This window comes from Fistularia commersonii, chromosome 1 (assembly GCF_037954325.1).
Source record: "Fistularia commersonii isolate RoL2024-O1a breed Wild chromosome 1, RoL_Fcom_v1.0, whole genome shotgun sequence".
Lineage (NCBI taxonomy): Eukaryota > Metazoa > Chordata > Actinopteri > Syngnathiformes > Fistulariidae > Fistularia > Fistularia commersonii.
Window position 1 is genome coordinate 20,559,223 of NC_141284.1, and position 15,524 is coordinate 20,574,746.

At 46.7% G+C, this 15,524-nt stretch overlaps 2 protein-coding genes across 6 annotated transcripts in view; one reads left to right on the forward strand and one right to left on the reverse strand.

Moving 5' to 3' along the window:
- Nucleotides 1-306: 306 nt before the first annotated feature.
- Nucleotides 307-4,423, reverse strand: colec11 (collectin sub-family member 11). Of its 3 annotated transcripts, XM_086156212.1 has the most exons (8): nt 4,283-4,423; nt 3,924-4,184; nt 3,507-3,669; nt 3,325-3,396; nt 2,465-2,536; nt 2,337-2,390; nt 2,164-2,259; nt 307-2,013 (listed from the first exon to the last, which is right to left on the reverse strand). In XM_086156212.1, the coding sequence occupies exons 2-8, from the start codon at nt 3,957-3,959 to the stop codon at nt 1,604-1,606; spliced, it is 903 nt and encodes a 300-aa protein (XP_086012338.1). In that variant the 5' UTR covers nt 3,960-4,184; nt 4,283-4,423; the 3' UTR covers nt 307-1,603. The 3 variants fall into 3 exon arrangements, with proteins under 3 accessions (XP_086012338.1, XP_086012266.1, XP_086012416.1); XM_086156140.1 differs by having other exon boundaries at nt 3,924-4,423; XM_086156290.1 differs by having other exon boundaries at nt 307-1,995; nt 3,924-4,422.
- A 2,517-nt stretch (nt 4,424-6,940) lies between these two features.
- The window catches only part of myo6b (myosin VIb), a 29,269-nt gene continuing 20,685 nt past the window's right edge, over nt 6,941-15,524 (forward strand). Inside the window, exons 1-11 of one of the 3 annotated variants that reach the window (XM_086153743.1) lie at nt 6,941-7,233; nt 9,639-9,778; nt 11,810-11,879; nt 11,962-12,035; nt 12,141-12,270; nt 12,365-12,470; nt 12,560-12,615; nt 12,702-12,799; nt 12,878-13,042; nt 13,359-13,439; nt 15,335-15,515. In XM_086153743.1, the coding sequence (XP_086009869.1) occupies nt 9,662-9,778; nt 11,810-11,879; nt 11,962-12,035; nt 12,141-12,270; nt 12,365-12,470; nt 12,560-12,615; nt 12,702-12,799; nt 12,878-13,042; nt 13,359-13,439; nt 15,335-15,515 (1,078 nt within the window). In that variant the 5' untranslated portion in view covers nt 6,941-7,233; nt 9,639-9,661. Of the gene's footprint in view, nt 7,234-7,929; nt 8,053-9,638; nt 9,779-11,809; nt 11,880-11,961; nt 12,036-12,140; nt 12,271-12,364; nt 12,471-12,559; nt 12,616-12,701; nt 12,800-12,877; nt 13,043-13,358; nt 13,440-15,334; nt 15,516-15,524 lie in introns of those variants that run through there. The other 2 variants (XM_086153723.1, XM_086153732.1) reach the window with 2 other exon arrangements.

Here is a 15,524-nt window from a genome sequence, read left to right on the forward strand (position 1 = left end):
TAGGCTATCAAGACACCCATGTATCTGTGTTTACTCACCTTGTTTGCAACTCATTTTTCCATACAAGATAACTAGAGGACCTCTGCTTGGGGTGACAGGATTACTTCTAGAAGTCGCCACAAGGTTTTCAAAATCCTTTTTATTTCCAAAAACGGCCGCTGATTGCTTTAAACAAATGCGGAAAACAGATAAGGGTGGCATCGTCTACCAGGGTTTCCCTTTGTCACCAGTTTCCAGCCACTTCCTGTAATGTGCCTTTTGCAGGCCGTTTCTCACAGATGGTCAGTTGTATTGGTGTTGTCCATATTGTTTACTACAAAAGTAAGGAGAGATTGCATCGACAATGGCCTCTAATTGGTTCGTGTCAGACAACTCTTGGCCAATTAAATGTATAATTTATCTCTGCATTAATTATTCATTCCTTAAGGGACCGGTGCTGTGCCTTATTAGGAGGCTTGTATATCATGCATATTCAAATTCGCCTTGCGAGGGTCACAGGGGGATGTCAGCTGGGACGCCCGGACTTGGAAAAAAAAAAGCACAACAACATCATCCGCGGCTGTAGGAAATAAAGGAGGGAAACATTTCATCAGCATGAACAGAACCAATTCATATTGTTCTGCAATGCGTGGTCAGCAAAGAATCCACTGTGATACAGCATTAAAGAATACATCAGCCAATTAGTAAACATGTAAATGAAAGGGTAAATAGTTGTATATCTCTCCATGCGTCCCTGTGATTGGCCAGTTCAGACGAACGCCGCCTCTCACCCAATGACGGCTGGGATAGGCTCTACCCCCGCGACCTTGAATGCAGGATAAGCGGTTTTGGTCATGAATGAGTGAATGCTCACCTGACTCCCTTTGATCAAACTATTCGTGTTGTCACTATTTATGGATGTTATTTGCGTAACTAACAACTCTCAGGATTTTAATCATTTCAATCATCTTATCTGGATTATAGTATATCCACAATACCATTCATTACTTTCAAAAGGACACGTTAGCTTCTGCTCTTGGAATTCAGCCCAGATAGTTAAAAACGATAAAAGCAGATGAAGCGGCCAGTTATTTAAGTAGGTGCCAGCGAGTATCAGTAAAGCGCAAAATAACTGCAATCACAGGAAAATAACGCATGCATACAAATCCTCAAATTGCCAATGACTTTTTATTGCAAAGCGGCAGCCACGCGGGCGACCTTTTTAAGAATATAGGCTGCGTATTGCCTTCGATTCCTCTCTGAAGCACCTGAATAGTGCCGATCTTTCATCCAATCGAAATGTATTTTATACAATCCATCCTCTATATCGGAGCGAGGAAGAGAAGAAGCCTTAGAAGCTCTCAGAAGAGATTCTGTGGCTGGCCAAGTACGTGGAAAACAAAGTTGCTCTTGACAAAAGTGCACAACGCGTCTGTGAATTGAGAAAATAAATAGATGTATTAGCTGACGGGGGGGGGAGGCGGAGGACGTTTTTCTGCTCTGCACAACGGAAGTGTCGCGTTGTCGTCTTATTTACACAGACAAGGTAGAGCCAACGGAGAAAGCTACGTTTTACTCATCCGTTCGCCTGAATATCGCCGCCACTCGCTGTGCCGGGGCGGCCCTAGACGCTATCCTTGTCAAATTCGCAAACAAAATACATCGTTGGGTGACAAGCCACGTCAGTCCATTCCCCCGAGGCCAACATCTCAGCGCAGTCCTCATCATCGTAGGCGTTGTTGGGCTCGCCTTTTCTCCACTTGCTGAAGGTGGACATGGGCGAGCGGTCCACGTAGGTGAATGCTCCCTCCGCGTCCAGGTCGTGAATGCCGATGTAGACGCGGCTCAGGCCCGCCTGGGTGATGTATCCTGCAATGGCGGCGTTGGCGCCCTCGTCCTTGGGCATGGCCAGGTGCCCTCCCCGTGTCTGACAGTAGACCTCGGCGTCGGAGTAGCGTTTCTCCTCCTTCACCAACAGATAGATCTTACTGTCTGTCTCTTTAATGCCAGCAACAGCTGCAGGGGAGGTCAGTGCTGAAAAATGAGGACTTGGATTTCTATAAATCTCACAGTGACATGTCCGTCGTTTAAGTGCTTTGAGAACAGGACGAGTGCGTCGACGGCGTCCCGGATTTAATGATGATTTTTATTTCTGAAAAAGAAGGCATTATTATAAAACCATACCATTTTTGATGAACTTCAGCTCCATGGACAGCTGGGCCACAAGGATGTCCATCTCCCCGATGGTCTTCCTCATGGGCATGCACTCACACGGAACACCTGACGAGACGGATTCGGTTTCACGTTTATTTGGCTAGCTTCTCTGGACTTTCGCTTTAAATCTTCGTCTAATTTACCTGGCTCCCCATCAGGGCCCTTAGGCCCTTGCTCGCCAAGGTCTCCCTTTGTACCTGCGAAATAAAAACGTTCGTGTGAATGATCTTGAATTCGTCAATTGCAGCTTTTCGCTGTGTTCCAGAATCACCCTTTATTCCGCCAGGGCCGACTTTCCCGTAGCGTCCCATTATCCCCTTCTGACCTTTCGGCCCGGGTTGACCTGAAACAGATGAGACAGAGATTGGTTGCGGCGTCAAACCCCTTGCAGGCGCGGATGGAGACTCAGAAACACTTTCAAGCGAGGCAGAGGAGGAAGATTGTTGATTATTAACCAGGTATGGATGATCCAGATCAATGATGTCGTGGCCGATTCTTTCCGGGAATCCAATGAAAGATGGGCCCATTGGCGGCTGCGGTTCTTCTGTGCGGAAGGTTGGTGACTTGATTCCCAGATCCTCCTATTTTCGGGTGGATCTGGGAATCTTTCAAACCCCAAACCCAATGACGCGGGTGTGAGTGTGAAGGTTATTAAAAGCATTATATAAGAGGAGACCACAGACACCGTTGATTTCTGAATACAAGTTCTGCTGTTGTTGTGATGCATGGACAACTGAATGCGACCAGATGGAGGGCTTCCTTCCGCTTCTTAATATCAAAAGACACTTCCAGGGGACTTTCTTCTTCAAAGGTGTAGAAATTCAGAATTCATGATACCTTAAAATTGGTCCAACTTGTAATGCTGCAAAGGTCATGCAATGCCCTGCCCCCTCCTACTCCTCCTCCTCTCATTAAGGTCTTCAGTAAACACTCGTCCACAGCAGCAGACCCCACAAGTCATTTCTCATCCGAGCTTTCAGCCGAATGTAAACACCAGGCTGCCTCTGGGAGGCTTGTTAGCGATGGACCGGCACACTATCGGCCACAGCGGTGTCATCTCCCTCCCAGAGCTCCACCACTTAGTGCTGTGAAACCCTGCTGCAAAAAAAAAAAACATACGCTAAACTTTACCGATGTCTCCTGGCGGGCCGACCCTTCCCGGTCGTCCGGGCGCTCCTTTGTGTCCCTTCTCCCCTTGCTCTCCTGCAGCAGGAAGAGACGGACAATAGCAAAGAAACGCGATAACACGTGAGAGGAGAATCTCCCGGTTGGCTTTGCAGAGAGAACGCGTGGATGAAAAGGACACTCCTTGCCTTTTAGTCCCGGCACCAGGATCTGAACGGTGCAGGACTCCTCGGCCAGCTGCTGCCCGCACGATGTCTGCACGCTCAGTAGACTCAGCACGCACAGGAGGAATAACTGCGGCGTACGCTTCCTCCCTCTCATCCTGACGCGCGACGGGGCCGAAAACGCGGCCTTTTAAAGAATATTAGATTGTGCATGAGAGGCCGCAAGACTTTGAGACTTTGCAGATTTAGAAGATAAACGAGCACATCCTGGCAAAATGACAACGTGTGCATATATAACACATATATGCAGTATCTTCTTTGACAAAAATTCGCTCATTCCAAGGGATGGACGTTCAATCAGTAAAACAGATAAACAAATGAAGTCAGAAAGGGAATATATTTTGAGGTGAAACAAATCCCCCCAAAAAAGCGTCCGCTTACCTGCAGAGGGGTTTTCCAAGCGGGCGAAGAAAGCATCGCCAGCTTTGAGAGAGACTCCGGGAGGTTTGAATGCCGGTGGTCCGACTGCCACGGACGCAGGCGCCACAGAATGCGAGCGATAGGGCATTTGTAAACACAGATAGCGTCCGAGGCGGCCGGGGCTGCAGATAATTGGCTGGGAAAGTCAGCGGGTGATTGACGGCGCAGGGGCCGACAAATACACTCTGAACTGTGAAGTCAGCCATCCGATGCCCTGCAAGACTTTAACAAATATAGAAACATCATCCATAAAGATGGGATAATGCATCGCTGGGGTGGCTCAGGTGCTAGAGCGAGTGCTAGAGGTGGAGCTCATGTACTATTTGATGTGGTGGTTAGCGGTTAGTGCCTCACAGCCAGAAGGTCCCTGGTTGGATTCCCACAGGAGGCCTTTCTGCGTGGAGTCTCCATGTTCTCCTCGTGTCTGCCTGGGGTTCCCCAGGGTTCTTTTGGGTTCCTCTCACAGTCCAAACACATGCAGGAGGTTCATCGGAGACCCTGAGCTGTTCAAAAGTGTGACTGGGAGTGTCAATAGTTTTTTCAGAATCAGACTGAGCTTTAGTGACCAAAGGTAAACAACGAATAGAAAACATTCTAAACAAAATGCAAAGTTCAACGCCTGTCTTTCCGATCGGTGATTCCCTAACACTTCTGTTAGAGTTTTCTCTCTATATTCATAGCTATGTTATTTCGACTACTCGCACGAAAACAGCCAGACGTGTGAGCACAAATGGCCTTTGTCCTCAAACAGGAACCTACCCCCATGATTGTATATTCAAGTAACCATAAAGGTGTTGCAGCTCAGTGGAAGAGCGCATGCATGAGGTCCTGGGTTCAATCCCCGGCACCTCCACTGTATGTCGCGTCGGACGAAAGCGTCTGCCAAATGACTGCAAAGCAAATGGCAACCTACCCCCTGATAAGGAACTTACCCCCCTGAATGTAAACAGGAATTACCCTCTCCCTGTATATGATCTTGTCAACACCACCAATACATTTTCACACAATAAAAGGCCGAGCAAGGAGGAACTCGGTGGGATTCTCTGGATCTTGCCTCCAAAGAGCGCGCTGAGTCTCCCCCTCTGCAGAGCTCAAAAGAATAGTCACTTGTCTGTGTTATTTCTTGTGATAACCTCGGTCTCCTCTTTACAGGCTTCAACTTAGACCAGCACGAATTAGGATCACTCTCTAACAACTTCACCGACCATCATGTCCGAGCGCCGGTCTGAGCCGAACATTTGGATGATGAGCTCTCCCTCCTTCTGGGAAAGACCTCCTTGGCTTGGGCTTTGGCTTGCCTCCATGGTAGAGCGCACGATTGAGAAGGAAAGCCAACGCTGCCACTACCGCATTTCGTCGCAGAGGCCGATCAAGGCCGTTCCACCGGTTGCAAAGGGAGGGTCATTATTTCGTTTGGATGAGAAACTGCTAATACTGTGCAGTGATTTAAACGTCGCTTGTCGCCTGTGTGATTGTGGGTCTTCAGCGGAATCATGGCACGTTTCTCATCCTCGCCACAAATGATAAAGCAAGACAAGAAAGCTAAGACAGCTTGATCTCTTTTTCTTCTCCTGCTCCATTGCTGCATCCGCACGGGTCCATGTTTTTTGCAAACTGGAAAAAAAAAGAAAAAAAAAACAAAAGACATGAAATATGCATTCCTCTAGAGCATATTAAAATGGTGTAGAGTAACCTTTAAAATCCAGAAAAATATATAACTGGATTAAAATAACCTTTAAGATAACAAATTATAATTGACTGTTGCATTGAACACTCGCCCCACATGGATGTGATTCCCACTTTGGCCAGCGGAGGAGGATGTTGTTCCTGCAAGCACGTCCCTCAGAATTAATAACAAGAGTATTCATATCAAGGCATATAAGCGATTATCAATATCATCACCCTCTTAAAATAATCACCTAAGTCATTTTTTTACAGTTTTTTTCTTTTTTGCCTAAATCATCTCCTCACGATGCTGACCACCTCTGGCAAAAATGCCTACATCCTCAGTTAAACAGATTGTGCCATTCTACCCCCCTTTTTTGTGATTCCTGAAAAATCTGAAAAAATAACCTAGGCGATTATTTTTAAGAGGGTGATGATATATTCATACATTTTACAATAGAGTATATTATAATAAAGGCTTGATTTTACATCTATCCTTAGATTTGTAGAATAATAATGTGGAGAATAATAGAATAATAATAATAACTATATCTATAAAGCGGATGAAAACAGAACAAAGCCTTGAATAGACACTTGCTGATATCTAGTGTTGAAGAATTATGTCGCTTTATTTTATTAGATCCGGTGTTTGCTGCGAATGTGCATTAAACACACCCGTGTGTGCGTTGAAAATAATGTGTGTGTTGTTTACATGTTGTCATCTGGTGTTCGTAACCAGATATGGCCTGACTGAGGGCATCAGGTATCCTAATTAGATTTACAATAACACCGGGCCTTCCAATTAGGGATTGGGTGGCTTTTAACACTCCCCCCCACCAACACACACACACACACACACACACACACACACACACACACACACACACACACACACAAAGAGCTTAGATTACCTGCCTCTAAAATATTCATAACTACCAAGGCCAACACTCCCTTCTTTTGAAGTTGCATCTCAAAACTTATCTTCAGGTTTATGGCCGCCATTGAACTTGCACAACGGGATTTATTGTTAAAAGGGGGGAGGAAGGAGAGGGAGAGGGGGTGCAGACAGCCTTGACAGGCCGCTGGGAACAAAACTTAATGTTTTTTAATGTTGACCTGAAGCAAATGGTGCATTCACGTCACTGGCCTTGAAAGATGAACTTCTCTGCAGGGGGACGCGTGTAATCGTCACAATGACGTCACTCCCGTTAAGTTAGTGCCTTCGCAATTATTGCGGACACACCGGCCTGCTTTCCCGCCACGGTTCTGTCCGGGTTAGAAAAAGGAAAACAAAAGAAAAAAAAAAAAAAAAAAAAAGGGGAAAAACGTCGAAACTGGATCTTACGAGCAGCACGTTAACGCACCTTAGCAGTGACGTCACGGAGGCTCACCGGAGCGCGCCGCCCGTCCGCCAGCAGGCAGACGCAGGTCCAGTGGACACACACACACACACACACACACACACACACACACACACGCACACACACACACGCACACACACGCGCACACACACACACAGCGTCCCCCTGCAAGCAACTCGGACCTTTTTTTTGTCGCCAGAGTGGCGCCGGACGTGTTTGGCAGGAATAAAGAGTTTGTTCTGCAGGTGAGTTTGATTTCACCTCAAAAAGATTAGACATAGGGTTTGGACTTAAATATATAAATACATATGTGTGTGTGTGTGTGTGTGTGTGTGTGTGTGTATGTGTGTGTGTGTGTGTCTGTGTGTGTATACTTATTATGTATACTGTATATGTTTTATTCCTACATTGCCACTTAGCAATTGCTACTTGTTATCTAGTGTTATAGTATCGTTATCTATAACTATATACTGTGATCTATCTATCTATCTATCTATCTATCTATCTATCTATCTATCTGCTGCTGTTATTCTTGCCCTAAATGTCTGTGCAGGTTCTCAGTCATCCAGGTCATGGAGAATTCTTCTTGTATTCTTCTTGAATTGTTGAAATCTTCTTGTCTTGGCAACTAGATTTGAGCGTCTTCACATTTTGCAAGAATTCTTGCCCTAAACGTGGCCTCCGTTGGAATCCTGTGTCAGAAATGTCAGAAATGGATTCTTGAAATTGTGTGAAGTCACCATGGAGATGCACATCATATCTGAGAAGTCCGGTTTCACGCACATGCAAATGCGATATGTTTTTCCACGGCGCTGTATGAGAGGGAGCAGGAAGCGAGAGGCAGGAAATCAGCCGCGACGTGTGTGTATGTGTGTGTGTGTGTGTGTGTGTGTGTGTGTGTGTGTCCTGTTCTATTGTTCCTCTGGTCCGGTGACCAGTCCTACTTGTGCATGTTTACCTTTCCTGGCCTCCACCAGGTTGGATCTCGATCGTCCGGCTGTCCTGCCAGAGCCAGAGGCCTGGACGTCTCCGCCGTGCACCTCCTCGTGTGGATTAAGGTCAAAGTAAGAGGATTTAAGGCTGCAGAGTCGGTGCCCGCCGTGACGGGCTGCTCCCGGGGTTTGAGGATTCCCCAGGCGTGAGGAACCTTCATCTTATCTTCTTTGCCTCAGGGACTTGTTTTGTTGTTGTTGCTCAGAGGTAGCCGTTGGACGCCGGCAGTGAACACCGGGAGGGAGTGGGTGAGACGTTTGAGACGTTGGGAGACGTTTGCCCCCATTTGTCCCCCGTAAAACGTTGTTAAGTTAAAGCAGCAAGGTTTTTGCTATTAGAACTTCATGTTGGCAGGAATGAAGATCTTGAGAAAGATCAGAATCCTGATCTTTCTCAGTAGAATCCCGGTGAAGGCGGTGAATCGGTGGAAGGTGCCAGTTCTGGCTCCAAACGTTCGTCACCTGAGTGCATTTTTCAGGTTAAATTCTGATGGAAGGGATTCCTTGTTGATCGGTTGTCATGGCAAAAAGGCTGAGAGTGATCCTTCTGTATCATAGCATATGTGATGATTCCGCTACGTTCAGAGACAGATTACATCCAGCAAGAAAATCCCCGGTTGGGGGCCTTTCAGTGTGGAGTCTCCATGTTCTGCAGAGTCCAAACACATGCAGGCGCTTCAGTGGCGACCCTGAATTGTCCAGATGTGTGACTATTCGTATGTATGATGGGTGAATGGCTGTGCATTCTAAATATCACGCCGACTGTCGGTTGACGGAGCACGACCGGAGCCGATTCGACCCCCGGTGTCCCCGCGTGTCATTGGTGTCATAACGCCGATGTACTCTGTGAACTACGAGTCCTCGTGGAAAGCCGTGTCAGCGTTTTTTCATCTGTCGTCCTGTCTGACATTCGCCCTCAATCCTCGGGGGTTAATTGGATACGCAGGCATGTCGTGAGCGCCGGGAGACTCGTGAGAGCTACCCCCATAAAAACTTGGAGATTTAAAGACATAATACTGAAGCCTGAGCTGCTGCAGTGATGTAAAAGTAAATATACAGTATTATATACATGTAATCTTCATGTCCAGGATAGACATCATGAAACTTTTGACTTAAATTAGGTTTTCTCGTTGGACACTCAGGGTCGCAGCAACCTCAGGGATCGCAGGAAAAGTTAGCAAGGAGCATCATTTCCTGGAACGTTCGCCCACTGAAAAAAAGACACAGTTAATTGGAATAACAGGTCCATCGCAGACGTGCCTGAGAGATTTTTTTTTTCTTTTTTTGCCTTTGGTCGATGAGCTGGCAGGTCATCCTGTTGAAAATATTTCAACTCTAGATGACCTTTCTCTGCCCTCGGGTCGCTGCACCAGAGGACGTGAATTCTACTCCGTGTGATGATCATGCCGGCCCGCTAACGGGGAGCATGTCAGTTTTACTGTCCGCGTCAGGATTTTGTTTTTTTCGCCGCGCTTACATTAATGTGAAATCTAAAGTCGAATGCATATACCGCTCTAAACGCTATCGGTGATAACCTACTCCAGAGAGCTTCCTGAAAAGCAGGAATTGTGAAATAAATACATACAAATGATGCAGTGTTTTGCACGTTTTCACATTTGCCTCTTCCTGCTTTTCCTCCCATTTTCCTCTGTTGACAGGCTGTGTCGGCCGGAGAGAAGCCATGGAGGATGGGAAGCCGGTTTGGGCCCCCCACCCCACAGATGGGTTCCAGCTCGGCGAAATTGTCGACATAGGAGCCGACACGCTCACCATAGAACCTCTGGGCCAGAAGGGCAAGGTAGGTCAATACACCCCCACCCCTCACACACCCACACACACACACACACACACACACACACACACTCACACACACACAAACGTGTTTATTTTAGAGTCAGAGTGAGTTTATCTGTAAAAACTGACAAGTTGCCCTGAGAGTTAGCTTTGTACGAGAAGTTTCTGCCTCAGTGTCCGAGGGATTCACTGACCACAAACCCCAGTGTAGGATTTATTTTACAAATAAGCATAGTTTGAAATGACTTTATCACTATAGTGCCTTCAGTTCAACGATCTGGGTGTACTGTGGCTGCTCGGTTTGTGTAAGAAAGGGGAAACACGAGAGGTGCGCAGAGGCATGAATAAATGAAAAGAGGGGCAGCAGGTGCTCTGATAATGTTGCCTACAGGGAGAGCAGCTCACAAGGAGATAGAAGCCACCTGTTCCACCTGAGCTGCCCCCCTGTGCAAACACGCCCGTTTCACGTTCGCAAGCAACACACCGCGTGGGTTTCGTTGGGTTTCAAGGAGGCTTGGCGGAGCCGACCCCGCCATGGACCCTCCTGACGTCAGCTCTGTTTTAAGGAATCACCTTCTTTTCAGGTGAAATCCTGAACCAAAAGCATTATGAAAAAGCTTTTCTGTGAAAGCTAAATATCAGCTCCGACCACCATCTGTCATTTATTGGACACCATTCCCTTGCTCACAAAGGTTAAAGGTGAAACTCTGGTCCATTAATATTTATTGTGTCCATTAATATATGTATTTATATTATATGGTCTTTTCACATTCTAAAAACCAGGGTGATTAATATTGTTTCAGTATGTTTGTTTATTTATGTATTTATTCATTTATTCTTGCATGCATGCATGCATGCATGCATATTTTTGTGTATGCATTTCCTTTTTTATTGTTTTTTTTTTGTTTTGTTTTTATTTGTGCAACTATTTATTTAGGCATTTGTTTATTTTTGTATATATGCACTCATGTGTGCATTTATTCATTTGTGTATTAATCAATTTATAATGCATTTATTCATTTAATGATCGATTAATTTCTACTCATCCCTATATTTTTACATTACAATTTTTTCATTTACACATTTATTCATGCATTCATTTATTCATCTATTTTTTGAAATTAAATTATATTTAAGCAGAATGATTCCAGAGAATGAAGTACAAGTGTTATCATCATTGGAATGTGAGTGAGGTGAAATGAGTGAATATGTCAGAATCCACTGTGAAATTGGGGCGTTTTCCACCACGGTCAGGGACTCGGCTGGAGGGGCTCCACCGAAAAAATAAAATATCAAAGGTTTTTGTCCGTGTGTCAAACTGAGTCTTCCCCAGAACAGCCGTCGCCCCTCTGCAGGGCATAAACACCCCCATTCAGGAGAGGAATGAAAGAGCCATTGAGTGTCTTTTCATTATCGCTGCGTTGAGCTCATTAGAGTCTTGGCCAAAAAACCCCAACCTTCCGCTTTGTCCATTGTGCCCATCATGGCCTCGTCACTGCTAATGCAGCATATTCTACACATGTGTAAAGTCTGGTTATTGTCGTAACAGACGCCTCATAGTGCACATACACACACCTAATGTGAGATTAGCAAGAAATGAACTCGAGTGTTTGTTTTATTGGCCTTGAGATAATAACCCGGCGATTGTTCCGCCTGCAGTAATCGTGTTACAAAATGACGGCCTTGTTAGACCCAGAACCTCCCTTTGCCTGAATGATCATCGAGCCTGGACTTTGACGGGCGTTAATAATGCAGTGACACGACTGGTTACCACACGACCAGTGCGGAAAGCCTCGCCTTGGTCTCACGCAGAAACATGCGTTCACCCAGTCGGGTGTTTAGATCCTGTCGCTCAGCCACCGCAGTATTCATCATCGCCCTCGTTTTGAGTTATTCCCGTTAGCTGTTACTAATTCGGCTCCCGTACACGTGCAGGTGAACATGGTCATGATAAAACAAGCGAGGGACGACCTCGCCTCACAATTGGGCGCAGACAAACACCCGCGCTTAAATCACGACTCCATTGGTGTTGCAGACGTTCTTGGCGCCGATGAGCCAGGTCTTCCCGGCCGAGGATGACGTCAACAAACACGTCGATGACAACTGTAGGTTATCGATAGCCGACCGACAACCTCATTTGTTTTGGGAGTACAAAGGTCAATGTCTTCGTTTTTTTCCTGTTTCCAGGTACCCTGATGTACTTGAATGAAGCCACTCTTCTCAACAACGTCAAAGTTCGGTACAACAAGGACCACATATACGTATGTTGACCCTTCCCCCGGGGATCACGTCTACCGTAGGCTCACGAAATCCACATCTTGACCCTTAAATCTGTCAAAATCTATCTGTTCTGTGTCTTATGGCAGACGTATGTGGCCAACATACTGATAGCTGTGAATCCCTATTGTGACATCCCCAAACTGTACGGCCCCGAAGCCATCAAGTCCTACCAAGGGAAGTCTCTGGGCACGCTGCCCCCTCACGTCTATGCTATAGGTAAGAATTCCTGTTACTGCTTCTGTTCACCCAAGTTTTAAGGAATCCATGGCGGAGGGTCTTCAAACGTGCGGGTTTGGTTTGTCGGTCACAGCGGATAAAGCCTACCGGGACATGAAGGTCCTGAAAATGAGCCAGTCCATCATAGTTTCTGGGGAATCGGGCGCCGGGAAAACGGAAAACACCAAGTTCGTCCTCAGGTACAGGGACCCGGTGACTGCATGTCTTACTTACACTGTGTGCACTGTCTCATTCATCACTTTTTATTTCTTACATCTCCATCCTGTAGGTATCTCACCACAACCTACGGAAGTGGGCAAGATATCGACGAAAGAATTGTCGAAGGTGAAATAGGAACCCGTCAGCATTGCACCGCGAGCAGCCGAGACCATTATTTACCGACTGCTTATCCGCTCTCTCTCTGCTTCCAGCAAACCCCCTTCTGGAGGCGTTTGGGAACGCCAAGACCGTCCGGAATAATAACAGCAGCCGCTTCGGGAAGTTTGTGGAGATCCATTTCAATGGGAAGGTAAAAAAATCATCGCCTGTTTTCTGAAGGTTCGGCATCACGCCCTCGACCTCCTCCTCCTGTGTTCCTTCTCCTTAGAACGCCGTTGTGGGCGGATTTGTGTCCCACTACTTGTTGGAAAAGTCGAGGATTTGCATGCAGAGCAATGACGAGAGGAACTACCACATCTTCTACCGACTGTGCGCTGGCGCGTCTGAGGACATCAAGAAGAAGCTGCACCTGGACTCCCCAGATAACTTCAGGGTCAGTGCGCCAGGCAGGGGAGGAACAAAGGGGTCAACGATAAGTCAAGAGTTGCTCATTTTAGATCCCATTTACATTAATAACATCTCCAAGTAAACTCAGTCGAAACACATGTATTGTTGCATGACTCTACGGGACACGTGAACAAGGATTGAATGGTTGTACATTTCTATTTGTGACCCATCATTGACTGGTAACTCGTCCAGGGTGAACCCCGACACTCGCCTAATGACAGCGGGGATAGACCCCATAGTGCACAATAAGCGGTCTGGATAAAGAATGAATGAATGTTTAAGGCCGATGTTCTCTGTTGCAGTACCTGAATCGAGGTTGCACCAGATACTTTGCAAGCAAGTGCTCTGACAAGCAAATAATGCAGAACCGCAAGAGTCCTGAGGTAACGTACCCACCGGACCTCCATGCGCGATTCCTTCACTTTGGCTGAGTGAGGCAGCCGCAGTCAAGAAGTCACTGTAAATGTCGCGGTGTTCGACAGTGTGTAGAAACAGCTTCATCCCTTCGGATAGAATCGGTCCAGGTGCGTGTATTTGACGTGTAATGCAGGAAACCGTCCTGCAAAGCCCGCGGGAAATGGGACGTAGCATTGAAAACAAGTGTGACGTGTCGCTCTCCCCTGGGTCTCACTGCAAGTGCTTATTTCACCACTTGTTTTTTTCAAGATGGAAAAATTGCATGTCCCTACTAATCGTACGACCTTCATTTAAATGAATCTAAACATCCGTCTGGTCAGTATTAGCTTGCTTTGTCAACCAATTCCTGAGGTGAAGCCGAGGCGTTTCTCCAAATTTGTCAAACTGGATTTAAATATGAATGATTAAGAACAAATAATAACTAATCGACAAAACTATCGCACATTTTCTCCCATAATGAAGTAGCTAATTCAGTTACTTTACATCTTCTCTCTCCACCCTTGTGTCTCTAATGCACAGGAAAACAAGGTAACGTGTCCTTCTGTTTTACGGACTCTGCTTTCCATCCTCTCGTTTTTTGTTTTTTTTATCTCAGACACACACCTTTTCAAGCGTTCTTTGTGTGCGCCGCATTCTCCAGCCGGTAGCAATCTTGTGAAATCCGAAATTTGGGAAGGGGGTTCAAGGAGGACCTTGCCGGACGCATCTCGATGGAACAGTCCTCTGTGGCAGACAGGCACTTGACAGCGGTATTTTACCTCTTTGGAAAGAAAGCGGTCTAATTGGTGTTAGATATGGAGCGGCATCAACTAGATCCCATGGCACTGTTTCTTGAAACAAACTCCTGGAGAGGAAGAAGATCTCTGGGGAAGGGAAGAGTTACCTCGTCCTCTAACTACATGTGGTACATCTAGACGGGAGGGGTCCCGTGTGCGGTGACAAGTGGCACCGCCAACAACATGTTAAGGGACTTCGCTTGTTGACTTAAGGGACGAGTCCGAATCCAAGAGTGGGTACGTTTGAGCTCTTCTTAGCAAATTTGAGAGAAATCGATGATTCATTCATTCATGATGGCATGTCTTGGACACTTGGGTGCAATTGGAAGACGAGGGAGATTTGTCTTCACCTGCCGGAGAGGCTGATCAGGTGATGGAAAGATGGGCGTCATTGAGGCTCCTGTGCCTTTGGTCCCTCGGGTCTTCAAACATCACTCCTTGGGAGCCAAAGGGATCTGAGCATGTCCAAAGGCTTACTTTTTGGGTTGGGGCTGTTGGAAACTCTTCGGGTGTGATGATTGGTTTCCATCTGAGAACAAGGACGTGTTGAAAGTGCAGCAGAGCAGGTGATTTAGGCTTTGCTGTCACATCGATCGGAAAGACAGCATGGAAGCACTGGAGCCAGAAAAATAGGGTGTTCGGTATTTACAAAGGACAAATGCTCAGCGGAGGAGCTCAGGAGAAGGACCCTCTTCCAACTAAGAAGTTCATTAAGGGGTCAGCTCAGCTCTTTGTGGGTGTCCTGGAGCACGAGAAGGTCCAATGGTGGGATTATATCACATTATGTCGTCGTCATGCCAGTCGATGACTTGGAGTCTCCTAGGGAGGGAGGAGAGACAATTATTTGCGACAGCGGTGAGAGGCTCGGCGGACGGATGGGTGAAACAATATGGATGCATTGACGGCGTTCTTTCACTTTGCATGTCTGCTCCGTCACCCCTTCATGATGTCTCCGTTGTTGGGTGTTTTGCTGTGTGATTCCGGTGGAGGGTCGTTTCACATCATTCTGATGCACCTTGAAAGTAAATGGGCAAAGTCCGCATTGTGGTTTAATTTTGTTTCTTTTCCTCGCGGTGCTTTCACAGCACGCGAAGGTGGGCGCGCTGAAAGACCCGCTCCTTGACGACCACGGCGACTTCAACAGAATGTGCGTCGCCATGAAAAGGATCGGCCTGGATGACACAGAGAAGCTGGACCTGTTCAGGGTGGTCGCCGGGGTTCTGCACCTTGGCAACATCGACTTCGAAGAAACAGGAAGTTCTTCAGGTGGGATGC